The 20,791-nt window shown below is 43.7% G+C and overlaps 1 protein-coding gene across 3 annotated transcripts in view; it reads left to right on the top strand.

Moving 5' to 3' along the window:
• PCYT1B (phosphate cytidylyltransferase 1B, choline) overlaps positions 1-20,791 on the top strand; it is a gene marked incomplete at its 3' end in the record, with an annotated part of 149,209 nt that overhangs the window by 103,745 nt on the left and 24,673 nt on the right. For all 3 annotated transcript variants that reach the window (XM_079910043.1, XM_079910045.1, XM_079910044.1), the window contains exons 6-7: positions 7,734-7,876; positions 10,540-10,728. In XM_079910043.1, coding sequence (XP_079766169.1) covers positions 7,734-7,876; positions 10,540-10,728 — 332 coding nt within the window. The remainder of the gene's footprint in view (positions 1-7,733; positions 7,877-10,539; positions 10,729-20,791) is intronic.

Below are 20,791 nucleotides of genomic sequence, written 5' to 3'. Positions count from 1 at the left end.
GACAACTGGGTAGGGGGCAAGAGGAATTTCTGTAACCAAACTTAGGAGCTCCCATTTCCACAGATGACAGGAAAAAAAACAACCCACTCTTGACACTTGAAGTAATTCAGACTCTTTAAGGTTTGCACTTAGACCACGTGGACTCAACCTGTGGCCTTCTTCTCCTGGCATGATCCGAGTACTGGCTTGGATGGGCTACGGATCTGGCTCTGCTGACCTGTTGTTGTGGGGTATCAAGACCTGCTCAGCCATCATCCCTGGCTACCAGATCCCCATGGCCGCCGCGTCCATCTGTTCCCCAGCCACGGCCCTCTTTGGCCTGTCTCGGCCACAGCCTCTGCCTCACTACCCCCCTCCCCACATTACAGGTGTGCCACCCGGCAGTCATGCTGATCTCAAGTCCCAGCTACCATCAGTGTTCCTTGAGAGGGTCCCCAGGAACGTCAAATATGTCCCCCACGATTACTGGAGGGCAGTGGGAGGGAGCCACATTAGGCCCTGTCTGACCTGCTCGCCATGTTGGCACGGGGCCTCTGTGGGACCATTTCCTCCCAAAGTTCCTCGAGGTAAACAGGGTACCAGCCCCTCTGCTCTGGGCTTCCTAAGGGGGTTTCTTACTTGCCTCTGCCCCCGGGGGTTTGAACCTGAGTCAGGGCAAGACAGAGGACTTGCTTATATTCTCTTGCTTCTGATCCCTCTCTGGGCTTTTCCCTCAACCTCAGGAGGGGCTGTCTTCTTCCCCGAGGGCAGGAAACTGCCCCTGTGTTAATTTCATCTTTCCCCACTCCAGGGCTGACAGTTCAACATTCTATACCCTGAGTCCACTGAACCTCTGGTTCTTGATCATCAAAGGGACACTCCTGGCATTTAGAAAACCCTTTCTGCAGTCCTCAAAGCCTGGCTCTTTCAAGTGAAAGCCTTACCTTTCATAACTATTCTTTTGGAAATGAGCCTTCAGAAGAGCTTGTTTGAGAAGTCAAAAGCTGAACACAGTCTCCTGTATCCTCAGCTGCATCTGCTCTCCCCTGAGGTGATGGAGGTCTCAGCATCAGTGGGAAGAGGGCTTCAGGACAGACATCATCCCCAGAAATGAAAATGACATTGGCTAATATATCAGAAATGTATTCTGCTATGTAGAACGTACTCAGTCTCCCTAATGGAGTTTTTTTGTTGGTTCACATCCTTTTGGGGCCAGCTGGGGGAACTCCATGCTACCCTGAGCTGGTCAGGTCTGTACTGTTCTCTTAGAAAGGGCTCCCTTGGTGGTCAGGAACATTGGGTAAGAACGGGAGGCCTGACAGTCTCAGATACCAGTCTTGTCTGTAAGGAGTTCCGAGAAAGGAAACCCCATACGCTTTAGACTTGGAAGGCTGCTAGGAAACATGGCGAGGTGGGCTTTGGTGGGTTGGAGAGGAGGGAGGAGGGGGCTAAACTGCCTGATGTGTCAGTAACTCAGTGATGGGTTATGGCATGGGGCGAGTATTACCTTTTTAAGTCTTTGTAAGATCTGAGCTGTGAGCAAGCTGCTTCTTTCCGAAAGTTGTCATGAGGGGCCTGGTACACACAAGTGCTTGTCAGGTGTCAGTGTGTCTGCAGATCCCTGCAAGATCTTGTTCAGGTGCAGATTTGCGTTCAGTAGGTCTGGTGGGACCTAAGATTCCCATTTCTGATGAGCTCCCAGGGTGTTAGCTACTGTAGGTTCATAAAGCTCACTTAGAGTAGCATGAATCCAGACCGGGGATTCTGGTTCACCCAGAATTCCCCCAGGGGTTACTCCCAGGTTTAACTGAGTCAGCATGTCCTGGGGTGACAGTTCTTCGACTGCCTTGTAGAGCAGCAACAAGCATTTACCGGTGTTTTTATTTCTGGGTGAATAGCCTCTGGTGAGCTAAGAGAAAGTTACTTTCCTGATTTGAGGAATCAGGAAAACCTCAAGTTCTAGTTGTTGGGTGTAGAAACAGGTCCAATATTTTGCTAACTCTAAGCAATTGATCATCCGATTGTTGCATAACAAATTATTGCTGCAGTTAGTGACTTAAAAGAGCCACTTTAGGGACTTCCCTGGCGGTCCAGTGGTTAAGACTCCATGCTTCCAATGCAGGGGGCACGGGTTCAATCCCTGGTCAGGGAACCAAGATCCTGCCTGCTGCACGGCATGGCCAAGAAAAAGAGCCACTTAATTTTGCTCATGATTTTGTGGAACAGGATTCCAGTAAGGGCTTGACTGGGTGGTCCTTGCTCAGGGTCTCTGAAACGGTTGTAGTCAGACACTGGCCCAATTGGGCTGGAGGTCCCTGATGGCGCACTTAAGTGGCGGGCAGTGGGTGCTGGCTGTTGACAGGGAGCTCAGTTGGGGTTGACACTGGTTCTAGCCTTGGAAGCCACGCGGCATCGCTTATGCCACATTTTATTTGTTATAAGCACGTCACGAAGGCCAGCTCACATTCCAAGGGACAGGAATCGTGCCCATCTTCAATCCACCACAATTCCCACCTCCAAATTGAATAGTCAGGTGGCATTTTACTTGCTCTCGGAGCGCAGGCATAAGACTTACATGTGCCTTTTCATGGGCACAAGGACCCTTTCTTGTGGTCCATTGATCTACTCTGCTGATTCCTCACCAAGGGAGAGCCACGGTAGAAATCTGTTTGGGGCCCAGGTCGAGAAGGCCAGAGCGTTCGTCGTGGAAGAAAGGTGCTCAGAAATGGCGTCAGCAGCCACATTTGGCTTCTATCCTCTAATCGAGGTTCATTCTGAAAGTCAAAAATTTATATGAAGCCGGAGATACCGAGGGCATGACAGGCTCTGCTTGTCAGACTACATGTCAAAATTCTCCAGCAAAGATGGAGCTTAAATGAAGTAGACTGTAAGGTCCACATTACTCATTGTTATTCTAATATTGCCTACTACTGTTGAAAGTTTCCTTCATTAACATGTGCTTTGCTGCTTCTTAAAATAGTTCCATAACCAAACGCCGCAGTTCTGCAAAGCATGATGAGAAAGGTTCTTTGATCATGCTCATTACTGAATATTTTTAGCAGAGCAATAATTAGGATTTGGAGGAAGCTGGGTGCCTCATTATGTCAGCAGAGGGCTTGGCTTCTTTCAGGGACCTACCTCCCAACCAGCCAAAGCAAGTCTCTCCCCAGCCCCAACTTTCAGTTACTCAGCCACAGAGACTTCACCCTGTGGCTTCAAAGAAACGGTGAGCTCATGTCACCAGTGTCTGAGTGACTTGCTAAAATCAGTTAGTGGCTAGAGAATCTCCTTAACATTTCAGCCAGAGTGGTTGTGAGTGAAATGCCTGCCTACTGAAAGACGGGACATCCTCCTCACCAGGAAGCTCCCTGCTGCCCTCACCAAGGTGAGGATGCTGTCTCAGGCCCCCTGGCTTGGGACCTCTCAGGGATCTTTGCCCACTAGAGCCCCGTGCACAGTTGGGTGCTATTTATCTCCATGCCTTTATGTGTCGGCACCCTCTACCTTCTACTTAGTTTTCTATTTGAGTCCGCTTTCTTAGAAGGTGCTAAGAGAAGTTTCTGACCTCGGGGCCAACCCCAGCTCTGCCCTCTGAGCCACAGTATGTTAGAAACTGGATGCTTTGCCTGTGACAGCGGGGCCACCCTGCTGCTGATACTGTCAATGTGCAGATGGTGGCGAAGGAAAGCTCCAAAGGGACGCCCTGGTTGGGGCTAGAAGGCTGACAAATTCACCACTGTCCATAGATCCGAGAGAACTGGGTTTGGAAAAAGGCACTTGGACATCAGTGTTCATCTAGTCACTCATTCAACAAATATTCCTGGTGCCTGCTTGCCACCCAGTGCTGAGGACACAGACGAGAAGGAGGCAGGAGCGCTGCCTTCCCGCAGGCAGCTGACAGTCAGGCGGAAAAGGCAGTTACGGAACAAGCTGTCTGGGAATATTTGAAGGAAGAGAGCAGTGGACCATGGGCGAGAATTGTAAGCAGGAAGACCCAGTCTGGGCTTTGAGAGATTTCCTTGAGGAAGTGATGCTAAAGGTGAACCCCAGTGGATGGCCGGGAGTTAACCAGGTGGAGTGTATGTGGCAGAGTGAGGGGAGGGGGCAGCCCTTGGAGGACACTCAAGTCCGGGGCCGCTGGGCCAAGGCAGGGCCAGCCTGTCGCTCAGCTCCACAGAAAACAGTGAGAAGAGCGCCCGCTGCATCTGCGGAGCACAGGGGCCTTGGCTTAGGGAGTGAAGGGGGAACGCGGGTCTGAGATGAGACTGGAGAGAAGCACAGGGAAGAGAGAAGGCAAACTGCCTCAGAGTCAAGTTAAGGATTTGAATCCAAATACAAAGGACGGTAGAAAGCCAATGAAGGATGTTGAGCAGGTATCTGACTTATATTTTGAAAGACTGCTCTGCGGCTCTTGCTACGTGGAGAGTAGATTGAGGGGACAGAAAAGCGACATCCCTGGAGACTGGTTTTGAGGCTCTTGCTGTAATCTGAACAAGGTGGGGTTAGATTGGTTTAGATGGAGGATGGAGGAAAGTGGGTAAACCAGGGAGACATTTAGGAAGTAGATTGGTGAGTAGAAGGAAATTGATTGGACGTAAGGAGTGAGGGAGAGGGAAGCGGCACAGGTGAGGCCGAGGTCATCTTGTGCAGCCACCTCATTTCTCAGCTTCAGAGGCTGAGGTTAAGTAACTTGCCTTCTGAGGCTTGAGTGACTTGCCCAAGTGTACAAACGGAGGACCCAGCACCCTCGTCCCTAGGCTCTGTCCATCATGCTGTCTCATGCCTGATATCTCTGACTGAGTGACCATTATCATATTAGAAAGATCTCAATTGCCAACACATCATTTCAGTTGACAACAGAAGTGCGAGCATAAACCAGATTCTTTTCAAAATTTTAATTTTATATTGGAGTATAGTTGATTAACAATGTTGTTAGTTTCACGTGTACAGCAGAGTGATTCAGTTATGCATATACATGTATCTATTCTTTTTCAAGTTCTTTTCCCATTTAGGTTATTACAGAATATTGAGTAGAGTTCCCTGTGCTGTACAGTACGTCCTTGCTGATTATTTTAAATATAGCAGTGTGTATATGTCAATCTCAGTCTCCCAATCTATCCCTACCCCTGGTAACCATAAGTTCATTCTCTAAGTCTGTGAGTCTATTTCTATTTTGTAAATAAGTTCATTTGTATCATTTGTTAAGATTCTGCAGATAAGCGATATGATATTTGTCTTTGTCTTACTTCACTTAGTATGATAATCTCCAGGTCCATCCATGTTGCTGCAAATGGCATTATTTCATTCTTTTTGATGGTGGAGTAATATCCCATTGTATATATGTACCACATCTCCTTTATCCATTCATCTGTCGATGGACATTTGGGTTGCTTCCATGTCTTGGTTCTTGTAAACAGTGCTGCAGTGAACATTGGGGTGCATGTATCCTTTTGAACCATGGTTTTCTCCAGATATATGCCCAGGAGTGGGATTGCTGAATCATATGGGAACTGTATTTTTAGTTTTTTAAGGAACCTCCATACTGTTCTCCGTAGTGGCTATACCAATTTATACTGCCACCAACAGTGTAGGAGGTTCCCTTTTCTCCACACCCTCTCCAGCATTTACTGTTTGTAGACTTTTCGTTGTTGTTGTTGTTAAAGAGGAGCGTGTTTTGTTTCTTTATTTACTTTTGGCCATACTGCACTGCACGGCTTGCAGGAACTCAGGTCCCTGACCAGGGATTAAACCTGGGCCATGGCAGTGAAAGCCCAGACTCCTAACCACTTGGCCACCAGGGAACTCCCTGTTGGTAGACTTTTTGATGATGGCCATTCTGACTGGTGTGAGGCGATATCTCATTGTAGTTCTGATTTGCATTTCTCTAATAATTAGTGATGTTGAGCGTCTTTTTCATATGTCTCTTGGCCACCTGTATATCTTCTTTGGAGAGATGTCTACTTATGTCTTCTGCCCATTTTCTGATTGAGTTGTTTTTTTGATATTGAGCCACATGAGCTGTTTGTAAATTTTGGAGACTAATCTCTTGTCAGTCACGTTGTTAGCAAATATTTTCTCCTATTCTGTGGGTTGTCTTTTCGTTTTGTTTATGGTTTCCTTTGCTGTGCAAAAGCTTTTGAGTTTCATTAGGTCCCATTTATTTGTGTTTTATTTCCATTACTCTAGGAGATTGAAAAAGATACTGCTGCGATTGACGTCAAAGAGTGTTCTGCCTCTGTTTTCCTCTAAGAGTTTTATAGTATCCAGTCTTACATTTAGGTCTTTAATCCATTTTGAGTTTATTTTTGTGTATGGTGTTAAAGGATGTTCTAATTTCGTTTTTCTACATGTAGTTGTCCAATTTCCCCAGCACCATTTACTGAAGAGACTGTCTTTCCTCCATTGTATAGTCTTGCCTCCTTTGTCCTAGATTAATTGACCATAGGTGCATGGGTTTATTTCTGGGCTTTCTATCCTGTTCCATTGATCTATGTTTCTGTTTTTGTGCCAGTACCATACTATTTTGATGACTGTAGCTGTGTAGTATAGTCTGAAGTCAGGGAGCCTGATTCCTCCAGCTCCATTTTTCTTTCTCAAGATTGCTTTGGCTATGCAAGGTCTTCTGTGTCTCCATACAAATTAAAAATTTTTTTTGTTCTAGTTCTGTGAAGAATGCCATTGGTAATTTGATAGGCATTGCATTGAATCTGTAGATTGCCTGGGGTAGTGTAGTCATTTTAACAATTTGATTCTTCCAATCCAAGAACATGGTGTATCTTTGCATCTGTTTGTGTCATCTTTGATTTCACCAGATTCTTGTCTTTCATAACATTTGTGACTTCCTTATGGCCCTGTATTGGTACACCCAAATACATCTTTGAGGACTTTAAGGAAGTTCTATGAAAAATTGGCATCCTCTGTGCTTGTTTGTTTTTACTCAGTCCCACAGAGTCTAGATGAAAGGGCCTTTGAGTGGTGAAACCATCATTCAGAGTAGATTGTTCTTAGAGAGACAAAATCATCTAGCAGCCCCTGGGCATGTCTTTCAATCAGAGACAACAAAAATAGTCCACCCTTTCTCTTATCCTTCACTGTAATGTGACGCAGAACTCCCAGGGGAAGAAGGGGAGTTGCTGTGATCTAATTCGTTGACTCGGTTGTTACTCTCCATTCACTTATTCATTTAATTTGCATTTATTGAGCACTTGCCATGTGCTGGACACCAGGGCACTGAGCTGGGTGCTGGGAATGCAAAGGTGATCAAGGCACAACCTGTGCTTTCAGAATGTTCCGTTTCTACAAGGAGAAGGATGTCTAAAATACTTCTGTTAATGGAAATGAAGTTTATATTCTAAGTGCTGTGGTTTCTGCCTGGTGATGTCAGGAAAGACTTCGCAGAGGCATAGCCTTGAACCCGGACCCTGTAGGAGGAGGAGCAACTCTGCAGACGCTGTGGGCAGGGAAGGGGGATCTGGGGCAGAAAAGAAGGGCGTGGCATGAGCAAATGTCGGGAGACGGGTGAGCGCCTGGTGCATCCGGGGAATAGGTCTAGGATGACGAACACACAGTGTTTATGGCAGGGAGGGAGTGTCCGGAACTGAGCCTGGCAGAGTCAGCTGGGGCCAGATGTGAAAGCCTCACTGACCCACCTAAGAGCTGCCACTTTGTCCTGGAAAGGAGGGCCATTCAAGAAGAGGGGTCACCCGGGGCCACCTTAGTTGTTTTTCTTTATTCTGTCTTTCCTATTGGAACAGGAATGTTTGTTCCAACGCAGAGAACGGAAGGCATCTCAACATCAGACATCATCACCAGGATTGTCCGTGACTATGATGTTTATGCCCGACGCAATCTCCAGAGAGGGTACACAGCCAAGGAACTGAATGTCAGCTTTATAAATGTAAGTGTGCCACCGCGGACCCCCTGAGGCCCAGCACGTCACACTGCTGCGAACACTGTCTATTAATCACTTACTCTACGCCACGTGGGATTCTTGATGTTTGACATTTGTCTCATCCAATCCATGTAACAGCCCAGTGATGTATTATTATCCCCGTTTTGTAGATGGAGAAACCAGTGTTCAAAGGGGTAACATAAGTTGACCGAGGCCCACAGGTAGCGAGTGAGCTTCACATTTTCTAAAGGAGCCGCCTCGCCTCCCTCTCTTCACCCCAACCTCCCCCTTTAGCGTTCTCAGACTTGGGTGAAGGATTTCCGGGAGATCTGCCCTCACAAAAGGCAAGAGTTGTCTTCTGCTCAAAGGGAAGGAAGGAGGGCAGAGGCAGTGAAAAGCTAAACCCAGAGGAAATGCTTTCTTGTTTTAACATTTTACAACTTTCATTTTATTAAGGCCTTACAGATGCTCATTAGAAACGTTAACAGCCGCTTTTTTTTTTTTTATTGTCCAGAGAAATTACAGCTGCTTAAATAAAGCTCAAAGTCTCTGGCTTCCTTTTGTATTTCTGCCGTTTTGTTCCCACAGAGCTGCTGTTAGTTTAATAATAGAGCAACTGTTAAAACAATGTTTAAAACAAGCTGTTAAAAGGCAAAGAGGGCAGCCCAGTTGCTGGAGGTGATGCTCGTGAGTCTGGAAGACTGTACTGGCCTGGACTCCGAGGCGCTCGTGGAGTTGAGTAAAATAACTCTCCGTACATACGGAATTTCCACCCCCCGAAACAGATGCTGTCCGAGAGCGATTTTTCTACAAAACTAGATGCTTTATATAAGCATCTGTACATACACAGAGCCTATGTACGTGCAGCCACAGTTATCCAGCAGCTTACACAAATCGATCATCCGTGCCTCCGAATGAGGAAGGGTTCAGGAATCAGAAGTCAGTCATTATTAGTTGTCCTCGCGAGGCAGGGAGTGTTGGGAGTCCAGGCTCTGTGGCTTCGTACAAACTGGGCAACAAAATGGAAAATGTCGGGTTCAAGTGGCACCAGATCAAGTGGCTGAAAAGAATTCCGTCCAAGTGGTTATTTGGTATCTTATAGAGCATAAAGCCCTGGTTATTTCAATAAATTAAACTGTCTGTTCTTTTCAATTGAATTCAGTAGCCCATCCAAGCGTGTGGAGGCATTTCCAAAAGTTATTGCTCACGCTCTTTCAGCGGCCTGTGGATAAGCCGCTTAGCTCAGGGAACCGTGTAGTCAGCGTGGATGAGCCCGTTGCTTTTCTGTGACAACAAACCTGGCTGCGGCTCAGGGAGAAAATCTAATGTGTCGGATGGGCATGTAGATGAATCAGAACCTCAGAGGCGGCAGGAACCTGTCGCCCAGCCCAAGCCCCTGAATTCAGAAGTGAGGAAAGCTGAGCTCAGAGAGGGATGTGGCTAAAGTCCTTCAAGCAAAGTGGAGGTGGAGGCAGCAGCGGCCTCCCAGCCTTTTGGCTCGTGGTCCAGCGCTCACTCTAGTGTTCCGTGCTGCTCCTGAGAGCTGCGTATAGATAGTAACCAGCAGCACAGGTAGCTCACACCCCAACCTGAGGCTGCAGTAAGGTTTGTAAAGTCTAGATCAGGGAATCCTGACCCAGTTTTGTAATATTGTACCTGGCTCAAAAAATTCTGAAATATGAAATAGACTTCAGTTCCTTATAGTGAAGAAAAGTGATAAACCTTATTACCTCTCCAGGAGAAAATGGTTTATGATTGCATGGAGGAAAAGAGCCTTTGTTTCATCCTATTTTCATGGTTTTGATTCCATCCTCACCAGGTAACATGATTAAATGCCTCTGCGGCGTAAAAGTGATCAAAGAGCCAACACACACTGAAGCTTCTACTAAATGCCAGGCTTTGTGCCAAGCACTTTACATGCATTATCTTATCTAATTGTTACAGCACCCCTATAGGGTAGGGACGGTAATTATCCCTATTTTACAGATGAGAAAACTGAGGTTTAGAGATGACACGTGACTTGCCCAACGTATGTGCCTTCCAGGCACAGAGGTATAGCAATGCTGCATAAAGGCTATGAACAAAATCCCAGTCCAGAGAAGCTATCAGAACAAAATCTTCCTTCGTTACCAAGGAAACTGATGCAGTTCCGTTAGCTTAATGGCAAATATCGTGACAGTGACAATTTTAGTATGACACGTGGGTTCTGAGGCCCAGCCAATATTTCAACCAATATTGGTTTTAACAATGTCCCAGTAAAATAGGGAGCTCAGGTAGCTTCTGAGTGGCCATTCTATGTACAATTCGTATTTTTGTCTAAGTCTCAGGAGAATTGAGGGGCTGTATTCACCCAGGATCTCTCCGTAATAAAGGGCAAATGTATACTTTTGGTTCTTCTCTTATATAAGTGAATTCAACTCCAATATTTACAAGAAAGAGAACATTAAAACCACTTGTACTTCGCTGTACACATTCAAGTAGACTAATGAGAAGTGACTTTTCTTCCGAGACGGCCTTCCTGTCAATCCAGCCCTTGGGAAATAGCATCCTGACTCTTCAGGTTAAGAACACACATGAGTTGAAATAAAATATGACCCTTCTGTGAATGACTGATCTCTCCCATGCCCTCTTGGATAAATCCATTTCTTTCTCCTTTAATTTTGGACCAGGAGAAGAAGTACCGCTTCCAAAACCAGGTAGACAAGATGAAGGAAAAGGTCAAAAACGTGGAGGAAAAATCAAAGGAATTTGTAAACAGAGTGGAAGAAAAGAGTCATGATCTAATTCAAAAGTGGGAAGAGAAATCGAGGGAATTCATTGGCAACTTCCTAGAACTGTTTGGGCCTGATGGAGCATGGGTATGTAATTATTTCACTTGGCCCTGCAGTAATGGGTGTTTTCAGTTTATCCTCCTTTCCAAGGAACTACTCAAGGGTTCCCTTATCTCAGTCCAATATGTGGCCTCCACTTGGGGCATGAGCCCGAATGACTTCAAGTCTACGTCACTTCCTTAGTTTCTGCATTTCCTCTCAGTATGGCATCCAGTAGTGCCCAAAGCCAGCTCCGGTCTCTATTTCTATTTCTTATCCAGAGTTTGAAGCCACTTGGTAGTCGTTGAATGTCTGTTACCGCAGAGGTTGGTTCCGTAGCTCATCCCAGTCTCCCAGTTGGATGGTAAGGGTGAAGTGGGTCAGTGGCATCATGGAACTTGACCCACTTGTAAGTGGGTCAGTGGTATCATGGAACTGATGCCTCTTGGATCAACCAGAGGAGGAGGATGCAAAAGAAATATAGCTGCCTTGATCGCCTTTGGTTGTCAGGAACTCCTCTTTCATTGGTTGGAAGAGAGAAAGAAGAGGTAGGACTGTCTCTGTACTTATCATGCCCTGATTTGCCCCCTTTTTTTCCCCATGGTATGTATGTGCTGGGATAGGCATAAAGGTGTTGAGGGACCGCGGCCATGATCTGAATCTTAAAACTAAGAAAATGTAGACAGGGTCTCTTGCCTAAATTCTATATGGAATTCTGAGTGAAAATTATGGAAAGGGAAAAGAAAATTCTGGAAACCACCTTCTACTCCAGTGGTATTTCTATTGTGCATGCACTTCCAGAGTAAATAACCAGTATTATCAGCAGAGTTAATGAGGGTTCTAAAAAAGATAGTTTCTTAAAATTGAAGTATAGTTGATTTACAATGCCATGTTAATTACTGCTGTACAGCAAAGGGATTCAGTTGTACATATATATACATTTATTTTTAATATTCTTTTCCATTATGGTTTGTCATAGGATACTGAATAGAGTTCTCTGTGCTATACAACAGAACCTTGTTGTTTATCCATTCTATATATAAAAGCCTACATCTGCTAACCCCAACCTCCCACTGCATCCCTCCCCCAACAACCCCCCCCCCCCGCCTGCGTAACCACCAGTCTGTTCTCTGTGTCTGTAATTCTGTTTCTGTTTCACAGATAGGTTCATTTGTGTCATATTTTAGATTCCACATATAAGTGTTGTCATATGGTATTTGTCTTTCTGATTTACTTCACTTAGTATGATAATTTCTAGTTGCATCCATGTTGCTGCAAATGGCATTGTTTTGTTCTTTTTGTGGCTGCGTAGTATTCCACTGTATACATATACATCATCTTTATCCATTCATCTGTCAATGGACATTGATTTCCATGGCTTGGCTATTGTGAATAGTGCTGCTATGAACATTGGGGTGCATGTATCTTTTTGAATTAGAGGAGTTTTGTCTGGGTATATGCCCAGGAGTGGGATTGCTGGGTCATATGGTAACTCACTCTATTTTTAGTTTTCTGAGGAACCTCCATACTGTTTTCCACAGTGGCTGCACCAACTTACATTCCCACCAATAGTGTAGGAGGGTTCCTTTTCTCCATACCCTCTCCAGCATTTGTTATTTATAGACTTTTTAATGATGCCCATTCTGACCGGTGTGAGGTGCTACCTCATTGTAGCTTTGATTTGCATTTCTCTGATAATTAGCGATGTTGAGCATCTTTTCATGTGCCTCTTGGTCATCTGTATGTCTTTTTTGGAGAAATGTCTACTTCGGTCTTCTGCCCATTTATGGATTGGATTGTTTGTTTTTTGTTATTGAGTTGTATGAGCTGTTTGTATATTTTGGAAATTAAGCCCTTGTTGGTCACATTGCTTGCAAATATTTTCTCCCATTTTGTAGGTTGTCTTTTCATTTTGTTTACGGTTTCGTTTGCTGTGTAAAAGCTCACAAGTTTAATTAGGTCTCATTTGTTTTTGCTTTTATTTCTATTGCCTTGGCAGACTGACCTAAGAAAACATCGGTACAATTTATGTCAGAGAATGTTTTGCCTATGATCTCTTCTAGGAGTTTTATGATGCCATGTCTTATGTTTAAGTCTTTAAGCCATTTTGAGTTTATTTTTGTGTATGGTGAGAGGGTGTGTTCTAATTTCATTCATTTACATGTGCTGTCCAACTTCCCAACACCACTGGCTGAAGAGACTGTCTTTTCTCCATTGTATATTCTTGCCTCCTTTGTCGAAGATCAATTGACTGTAAGTGTGTGGGTTTATTTCTGGACTCTGTTGTGTTCCATTGATCCATAGGTCTTTTTTTGTGCCAGTACCACTCTGTTTTGATTACTGTAGCCTTTGTCGTATTGTCTGAAGTCTGGGAGGGTGATGCCTCCTGCTTGGTTCTTTTTCTTCAGGATCGCTTTGGACATTCTCGGTCTTTTATGGTTCCACATAAATTTTAGGATTGTTTTAGTTCTGTGAAAAATGTCATGGGTAAGTCGATGGGGATCACGTTAAATCTGTGGATTGCTTTGGGTGGTATGGCCGTTTTAACAAGATTAATTTTTCCAGTCCAAGGGCATGGGATATCTGGAAAGTGATCGTTCTAAAGCTAACTAACTAACTTTCCTTTTACAATACAAAGGAACGATTCCATTTGATTTTCCTGATTTTAAGTAGCCTAGATTTCCTATTATGATGTGAGAAGTCTCTAACAAAATTCACTTTGGCTTTATTTTATTGATGGGCTGTCACTGCTGAGTCTCTGCTCATTTGAGCTGGTTCATTATAGGATTATCTAAAACACTCCAATAGAAAAAAGAACAATGTTTGAGAAGTTACAAGAGATGCCTTGCTTAAAGCCTAGCAGTCTCTAAGTGATTACAGAGGCAGCTGTCATAGGCCAACCATGTCTTGTTGGTTGAGTCTGAGAGGGGTGGAGGGTTTGCAAGGGGCTGCTTGAGCCCTTGATGACTTCTAGAAGGAGCTTGTAAGAGTGGGGGAGCTAAGGGTTGGGTTCCTTTTCGTTTTCCCTGGGTTTCAGCTCAGTTCACTTTAATTCATGGGACACTGATTAATGTCCTTGTATGTGCATGGTACTAGGGAAGGACATGAAGGTAAAGCGCAGACCCTGTTCTCTGGGATTCCGTGGTCTCTGTAACAAGTCTGGAATTTCTCATTAAAATAGTTAACATTTTTCACAACTAATTTTCAGGCTCTGAGGAAACAACTAGTGGTTTTTAAAAAATGAAACCATGTAGGCATTCATTTGCTTGCAGGGATTCAGAAATGTGTCTCTGCTGAGAAGCGCTGGTATTGTACCTCAAGCGGGAGGATGTTTCCTCCACCTGCAGTGAGCAAAGGTGGGAAAGGATATCATTTACACAGCAACTTGACAGACTCTAGTCGTCTCGGGCTCCCAGTGAAGGTGGAATAGTAGCTGGAATTGTACTAGGGGAATTTGGTGACAGTGAGCTGAGGTGATTTTTAAGAAATGAAACCCAGCTAAGATACTGGAGGCTTTTCTTTTTAAAACTTGCTATTAGTGTCAAAACTGTTATTCCTATTAATTTACCGTATCAGCCAGCCTCAGATGTTACTTTTGTTCTGTTGACATTAAAAGTACAGGAATAGTTACAAGGATGTTAAATGCCAAGTTAAGTAATTTGCTTTCCATGAATATGCTATTATCATAATAATTCTTTATTTGTGGATTTGGGACTGGAACTCATTTCTTAAAATAGAGAATCTGTGTTAACCTGCCAATATAGTACTGATACAAATAACGCAGACTTGGAAAGGTACAAAATACAAGGATTTAAGGTAAAAAATTTGGTACAACAGGTTCAGCATGTAGCTTACAGTGGGTACTCCATAAATGTTTCTAGATTGAACGAACAGATGTGTGATGAAGACCTATTCACAGAACTTCCCAGCACCTGCGAAGGATATGGTGAGGCCTAAATCCTCCATGTCTACATGGACCTATATATCGATGCTCTCTATAGATATGTGTACTGCTAGATCAACACCTACCCTTAGCCTTCTGTTGTTTGTTTATGGTGCTGGACAGGGCTTGCTTACAACTTAGCATTTGGTGGCTCGATTTCAGTAGGCAGACTTGGTTTGCTTGGCCCTTAACAATGTTTAAACCTTTCTCATAGGGAGGGCACAAACTCTCCAGTTGACTCTGTCTATAACATTCCCCACTCTTCCTTGCTGCCACCTTCTCTAACCTTACACCTTTATGCTGCCCACCTGGCCTCAGGGAATATTTGTGTTTGCACCTTGTGGTGTAGTGTCTTCAAGTCTCCCCCAAGTGACCTCATGTTTGGAATCAAGAACGAGGATATAAAACCCAAAACCTTACAGTCCATCTCTAAGAGGAGGGTGGTGGTGATGTTACTGTCTGGAAGTTGTATAGTAGGTTCAACTCCTTTTTACATAGTCCTTTTAGGTCTACTCTACCCATTTTAATCACATAAGAGGGTAGTATTATAGCAGTGTTATAAAGAAACAAAGGTCTAGAAAAATTATGAACCTTTCCAATGGTCTCATAGGAGTTTGGAGGTACCAGGATGGACCCTGGGGCCAAGCCTCTTTATCCAGGCCAGCACTGGATCCTTCATGATAGAAATGTCCATGGGATGCAGTCACTTTGCTTCACTCTCCTTTGGCTAGCGTGTGGCACTGTGGAGAAACTAGGGTCTATCAAAACCCTCCCTTTAAGGCTTTTTAAGGCTTTTGTGTCAAAGCCAGTTGCCAAAAGGGCACATGAGGTCAGGTCATCTAGATTCAGGACTTCCTTCCTAAGCAAGAAGAAATCATGGTGTTCATGGCTGTACTCATTATTAGAGTGTAACACATTACCCCAAAACTTAGTGACTTAAAAACAAACGTTATCTCACATAGTTTCTGAAGGTCAGGAAGCAACTTAGCCGCATGGTTATGACTTGGGGTCTTGTTATGAAGTTGGCCGTCAGGATGTCAGCTGGAGCTGCAGTCCCTGGAGGCTGGAGGATCCTCTTCCACACTCTGATGTCACTGTCGACTGGATACCTCAGTTCTTCACTATGTGGGTCTTTCCACAAGGCTGCCCCAAGTGTCTTCACGACATAGCAGCTGGCTTTCTCCAGAGGGAGTGAGAGTCTAAGGAAAAAAAGCTATAGTCTTTTATGATCTAACATCAGAAGTGACAAAGCATCACTTTTACCATCTTCTATTGGTTACACAGACTAATCTTTGTATATTTGGGAAGGACACTACACAAGGATGTGAATACCAGCAGGTGGGGCCATTGCTTTTGAGAATTGGAAGCAAGCCATCTACTTTCCAGCTGCTGTAATAGCTTCTCAGTCCCCTTTTACTCAGTCTGATGGGTGGAATGTCAGAGACCAATATGTTAATTTTCAACCTTATCATCTACCACTCTATGTAGTTAACTGTTTGCTTGATTCTTGTTACTAGTTTTGACCCCTACTCAGAAGAGATAACCCAACCAGAGATGCAAAGGGAAGCCTTCCCAGCAGAGACTTGGCATTACCTCTCTTTGGAGGATGTGTCTCTGACAGACAGACGGTCTCAAGGGAAGGGTTGTAAAGGAGCTACATTTTGAAGCTTTGTTGCTATGTAGGAGGCAACCCTGTTCATGTCCAAGATATTGAGAGGCAAGAAGTCAGGACCAGGGGATGCCGACTTCCTAGTGAAACTTCATGTTTGCTCCGGGAATTCAAGCATTTCAAACAAAGATAGCGTTCTCTTTAAACATTAGTACCCCAGCCACACATGCTGTCCTTTAAAATATTACATATCATTTTGAATGATCTGCCATTCCTCCATTGACTCTGAAAATAGAATCATCTCCTGTTTGAAGGGAAAATGGCTCTATTCTGTTTTACCATGTGAACATAGACCCCTTCCCTGGAGTAACAGGAGAGAAGGACCTTAAGTCAGGTGCAAGTTTTCGGTTCTTCCTGGACCACGAACCCCCTCAGCCTCACCCAGTCAGCCTGGTGGATCTGTAATTTGCCATCTGATATGAGATTACTTAAAGAAAAAAACAAACACCTTGATGGTGTGTTCTTTTTTCTTAGAAAAACCAGATTTACATGATATAAGGTCCAATGCTAATTTTTTCAAACAGCACTAAGAACACAATTCACCATTTTAACCGTTTTTAAGTGTACGGTTCAGTGGTATGAAATACATTTACACTGATTTCCAACCACCACCACCACCATCCATTTCCAGAACTTTGTTTTTATCATCCCATATTAAAACTATGTACCCATTAAATAGTAAATTCACATTTCCCCACTCCCCCCAACCAGTCCTCGGGGACCACCCCTTTACTTTCTGTCTCTATCAATTTGACTATTCTAGGTACCTCATAAGTAGAATCATACAGTATTTGTTCTTTGTTGTACGGCTTCTTTCACTTACTATAAGGTCTTCAAGGTTCAACTGATATTATAACATATATCAGGATTTCATTCCTTTTTAAAGCTGAATAATCTCCCATTGTGAAAGACTTTATTTTTATGTAAAAGAGGCTTATTTACTTATGTTAACCTTGGTGGTGCAGTGGTTAAGAATCTGCCTGCCCAGGCAGGGGACAAGGGTCCAAGCCCTGGTCCAGGAAGATCCCACGTGCAGTGGAACAAATAAGCCCGTGTGCTGCAACTACTGAGCCTGCACGCCACAGCCACTGAGCCCGCGATCCACAACTACTGAAGCCCGCATGCCTAGGGCCAGTGCTCTGCAACGAGAGAAGCCACCGCGATGAGAAGCCCGCGCACCGCAACAAAGAGTAGCCCTCGCTCACTGCAACTAAAAGCTCCTGCGCAGCAAAGACCCAACGCAGCCCAAAATAAATTAAAAAACAAACAAGCATCGGCCTGAGGGGCAGGTATATAATTTAACATACTTTTTAGGGGCCTGCTGGTTACTCTCCAGGGACGGAGGCTGGTGGGTACCATCTTTGTGTTCTCCCTCTGCCTCATCTCAGCTTGCTTTGCTCATAACTTCCAGAAAGGAGCCTGTACCCTCCTTTGGCAGCCTGATTTTTCTGGCCGCCACCCGCAAGATACCACTCGATCACCTGGACCTGGTGGCCAGTGGGGCTTATGCTCAGGAATCCCACAGGACTGTAACCAATGGAGAAGACTTCTCGTCCAGGTACCATGCACAGGACACAGCAAGAGGCAACAGACCCAGGAGCCCAGTCTTTCTGTGAAAGTGGCCTATTTGCTTGTCCTGGAGCTATGGCCTGAGGGACAGATTTTAATGGTTTGGCACACATCTAGGGACCTACTGAAGTGTACTCCAAAAACAGAGGCCAGTAGATGCCATCTCTGCTCTCCTTCTGCCTCACACCAGGTCACCAACAGCTACCAGTAAGAGACAATAACTGAACTGAAGAATACACTAGAGGGATTCAATAGCAGACTAGATGAAGCTCAGTGAACGTGAAGACAGGGCTGTGAAACTCACCCCAATCAGAGCAGCAAAAAGAAAAAAGAATGAAAAAAAGTAAAAATTGCTTAAGGAGCTTATGGGACAATATCAAGCCAACCAAAATTCATATTATAGCGGTCCCAGAAGGAGAAGCAAGAGAGAAAGGGGCAGAAAACTTACTTGAAGACATAATGGCTGAAAACTTCCCTAACCTTGGGAAGAAAACAGAGACCCAGATCCAGGAAGCAAAGGGAGTTCCAAATAAGATGAACTGAAAGACACATTATAATTAAATTGTCAGAAATTAAAGACAAGGAGAGAATCTTAAAAGCAGCAAGAGAAAAACAACTTGTCATGTATAAGGGAACCCCCATAAAACTATCAGCACATTTTCAGCAGAAACTTTACAGGCCAGAAGGAAGTGGCATGATATAGTCAAAGTGCTGAAAGAAAAAACCCACAACCAAGAATACCCTACTGGGTGCAGGCTGTCACTCAGAATTGAAGGAGACAAGAAAAGGCTAAAGGAGCTCATCACCATGAAACCAGCCTTAGGAGAAATGTTAGAGGGACGTCTTTAAGCTGAAAAGAAAGGGTGCTCATTATTAATAGGAAAACATATGAAAGTATATATAAATATGTAGCAAAATTAAGAATAATCTAATGTTATAAAGGTGATGGATTAATCACTTATAAAGCTAGTGTGAAGGTTAAGACCTTCACACTAGCTTTATAAGTGAGTAAAAATAACTAACTACAATAATTAAGGGATACAAGAGATTAAAAGATGTAAAAGGTGACATCGAAGGTGTCAGACATCTGGCAGGGGTTAGGAGGGAGAGTAAAAAGGTAGAGCTTTAGAATGTGCTCAAACTTAAGTTTTTATCAACTTGAAACAGACTGTTATATACATTTTTTATGTGTAAGCCTCATGGTAACTACAAAGTAAAAACCTATAGTAGATACCAAAAGATAAAAGGAATCTAAGCACACACTAAAGAACGTCATCAAATCACAAAGGAAGAGAGCAGAAAGGAACAGAGGAACTAGAAAACAGCCAGAAAACAATTAACAAAATGGCAATATTTACATACCTATCAATAATTACTTTAAATGAAAATGTTTAAATTTTCCAGTTAAAAGAGTGTCTGACACATCTACATGGTGCCTACAAGACACTCACTTCAGATGTAAGGACACAGACTTAAGGGAAGGGTTGGAAAAAAATATTCCATGCAAATGGAAACCAAAAGAAAGCTGCGGTAACTAAGACAAAATAGACTTTACAACAAAGACAGGAGCACCAAAATGTGTTAACAGACCTAAAAAAGGAAAGACAACAATACAGTAATAGTAGGGGGATTTAAAACACTACTTTCATCAATGGATAGAGCATCCAGTCAGTACAGAAATTCAGCTGTAAATGACATACCAGATGGAGCTGATACATACAGCACAGTCCATCCAAAAGCAATGGCATATATCAATACATTCTTCTCAAGTGCACATGAAATATTCTCCAGGAGAGATCATATGTTAGGCCACAAAAGAAGTCTTAACACATTTAAAAAGACTGAAATCATATCAAGCACTTTTTTTTTTTTTTTTTTGCTGGGCCTCTCACTGCTGTGGCCTCTCCTGCCGCGGGGCACAGGCTCCAGACGCACAGGTCCAGCGGCCATGGCCCACGGGCCCAGCCGCTCCGCGGCATGTGGGATCCTCCCGGACCGGGGCACGAACCCGCGTCCCCTGCATCGGCAGGCGGACTCCCAACCACTGCGCCACCAGGGAAGCCCTCAAGCACTTTTCTAACTACAATGGTATGAAGCCAGAAATCGATTACGAGAAGAAAACTGGAAAATTCACAAATATGTGGAAATTAAACAGCATGCTACTGAACAACCAATGAGTCAAAGAAGATATCAAAAGAGAAGTCAAAAAATACCTTGAGACAAATAAAAATGGAAATACAACACACCCAAATTTATGGGATGCAGCAAAAGCAGTTCTAAGAGGGAAGTGTGTATCAATAAATGCCAACATCAAGAAACAACAAAAAAATCCTCAAACAACGTAACTTTACATGCGAAGAACTAGGAAAAGAATAATACAGGAAGCCCAAAGGAAGGAAATAAAGACCAGAACAGAAATAAATGAAATACAGACTAAAAAGACAGTAGTTAAGATCAACAAAACTAAGAGCTGGTTCTTTGAAAACAAAATTGACAAACCTTAAGCTAGACTCATCAAGAAAAGAAAGAGGACTCACAACAACAAAACTACAACTCACAAAGGAGACATTACAACTGACACCACAGAAATACAAAGAATAAGAGACTACTATTAACAATTATACACCAACAAATTTGACAACCTAGACGAAATGGATAAATTCCTAGAAACATACAGCCTACTGAGACTGAATTGTGAAGAAATGGAAAATCCAAACAGACAGATTACTAGTAAGGAGATTGAATTAGTCAACCAAAAACCTCCTTGGGATTAATATATACACACTACTATATATAAAATAGATAACCAACAAGGACCTACTGTATAGCACAGGAAACTACACAATATTTTATAATCACCTATAAGGGAAAAGAATCTGAAAATGTGTATGTATGTATATAGATCTGAATCACTGTGCTGTACACCTGAA

The sequence above is a fragment of the Stenella coeruleoalba genome (assembly GCF_951394435.1).
Source record: "Stenella coeruleoalba genome assembly, chromosome: X".
Taxonomy (NCBI): domain Eukaryota; kingdom Metazoa; phylum Chordata; class Mammalia; order Artiodactyla; family Delphinidae; genus Stenella; species Stenella coeruleoalba.
Note: the sequence above shows the minus strand (reverse complement) of the source record. Positions and strands in the feature narration are given on the sequence as shown.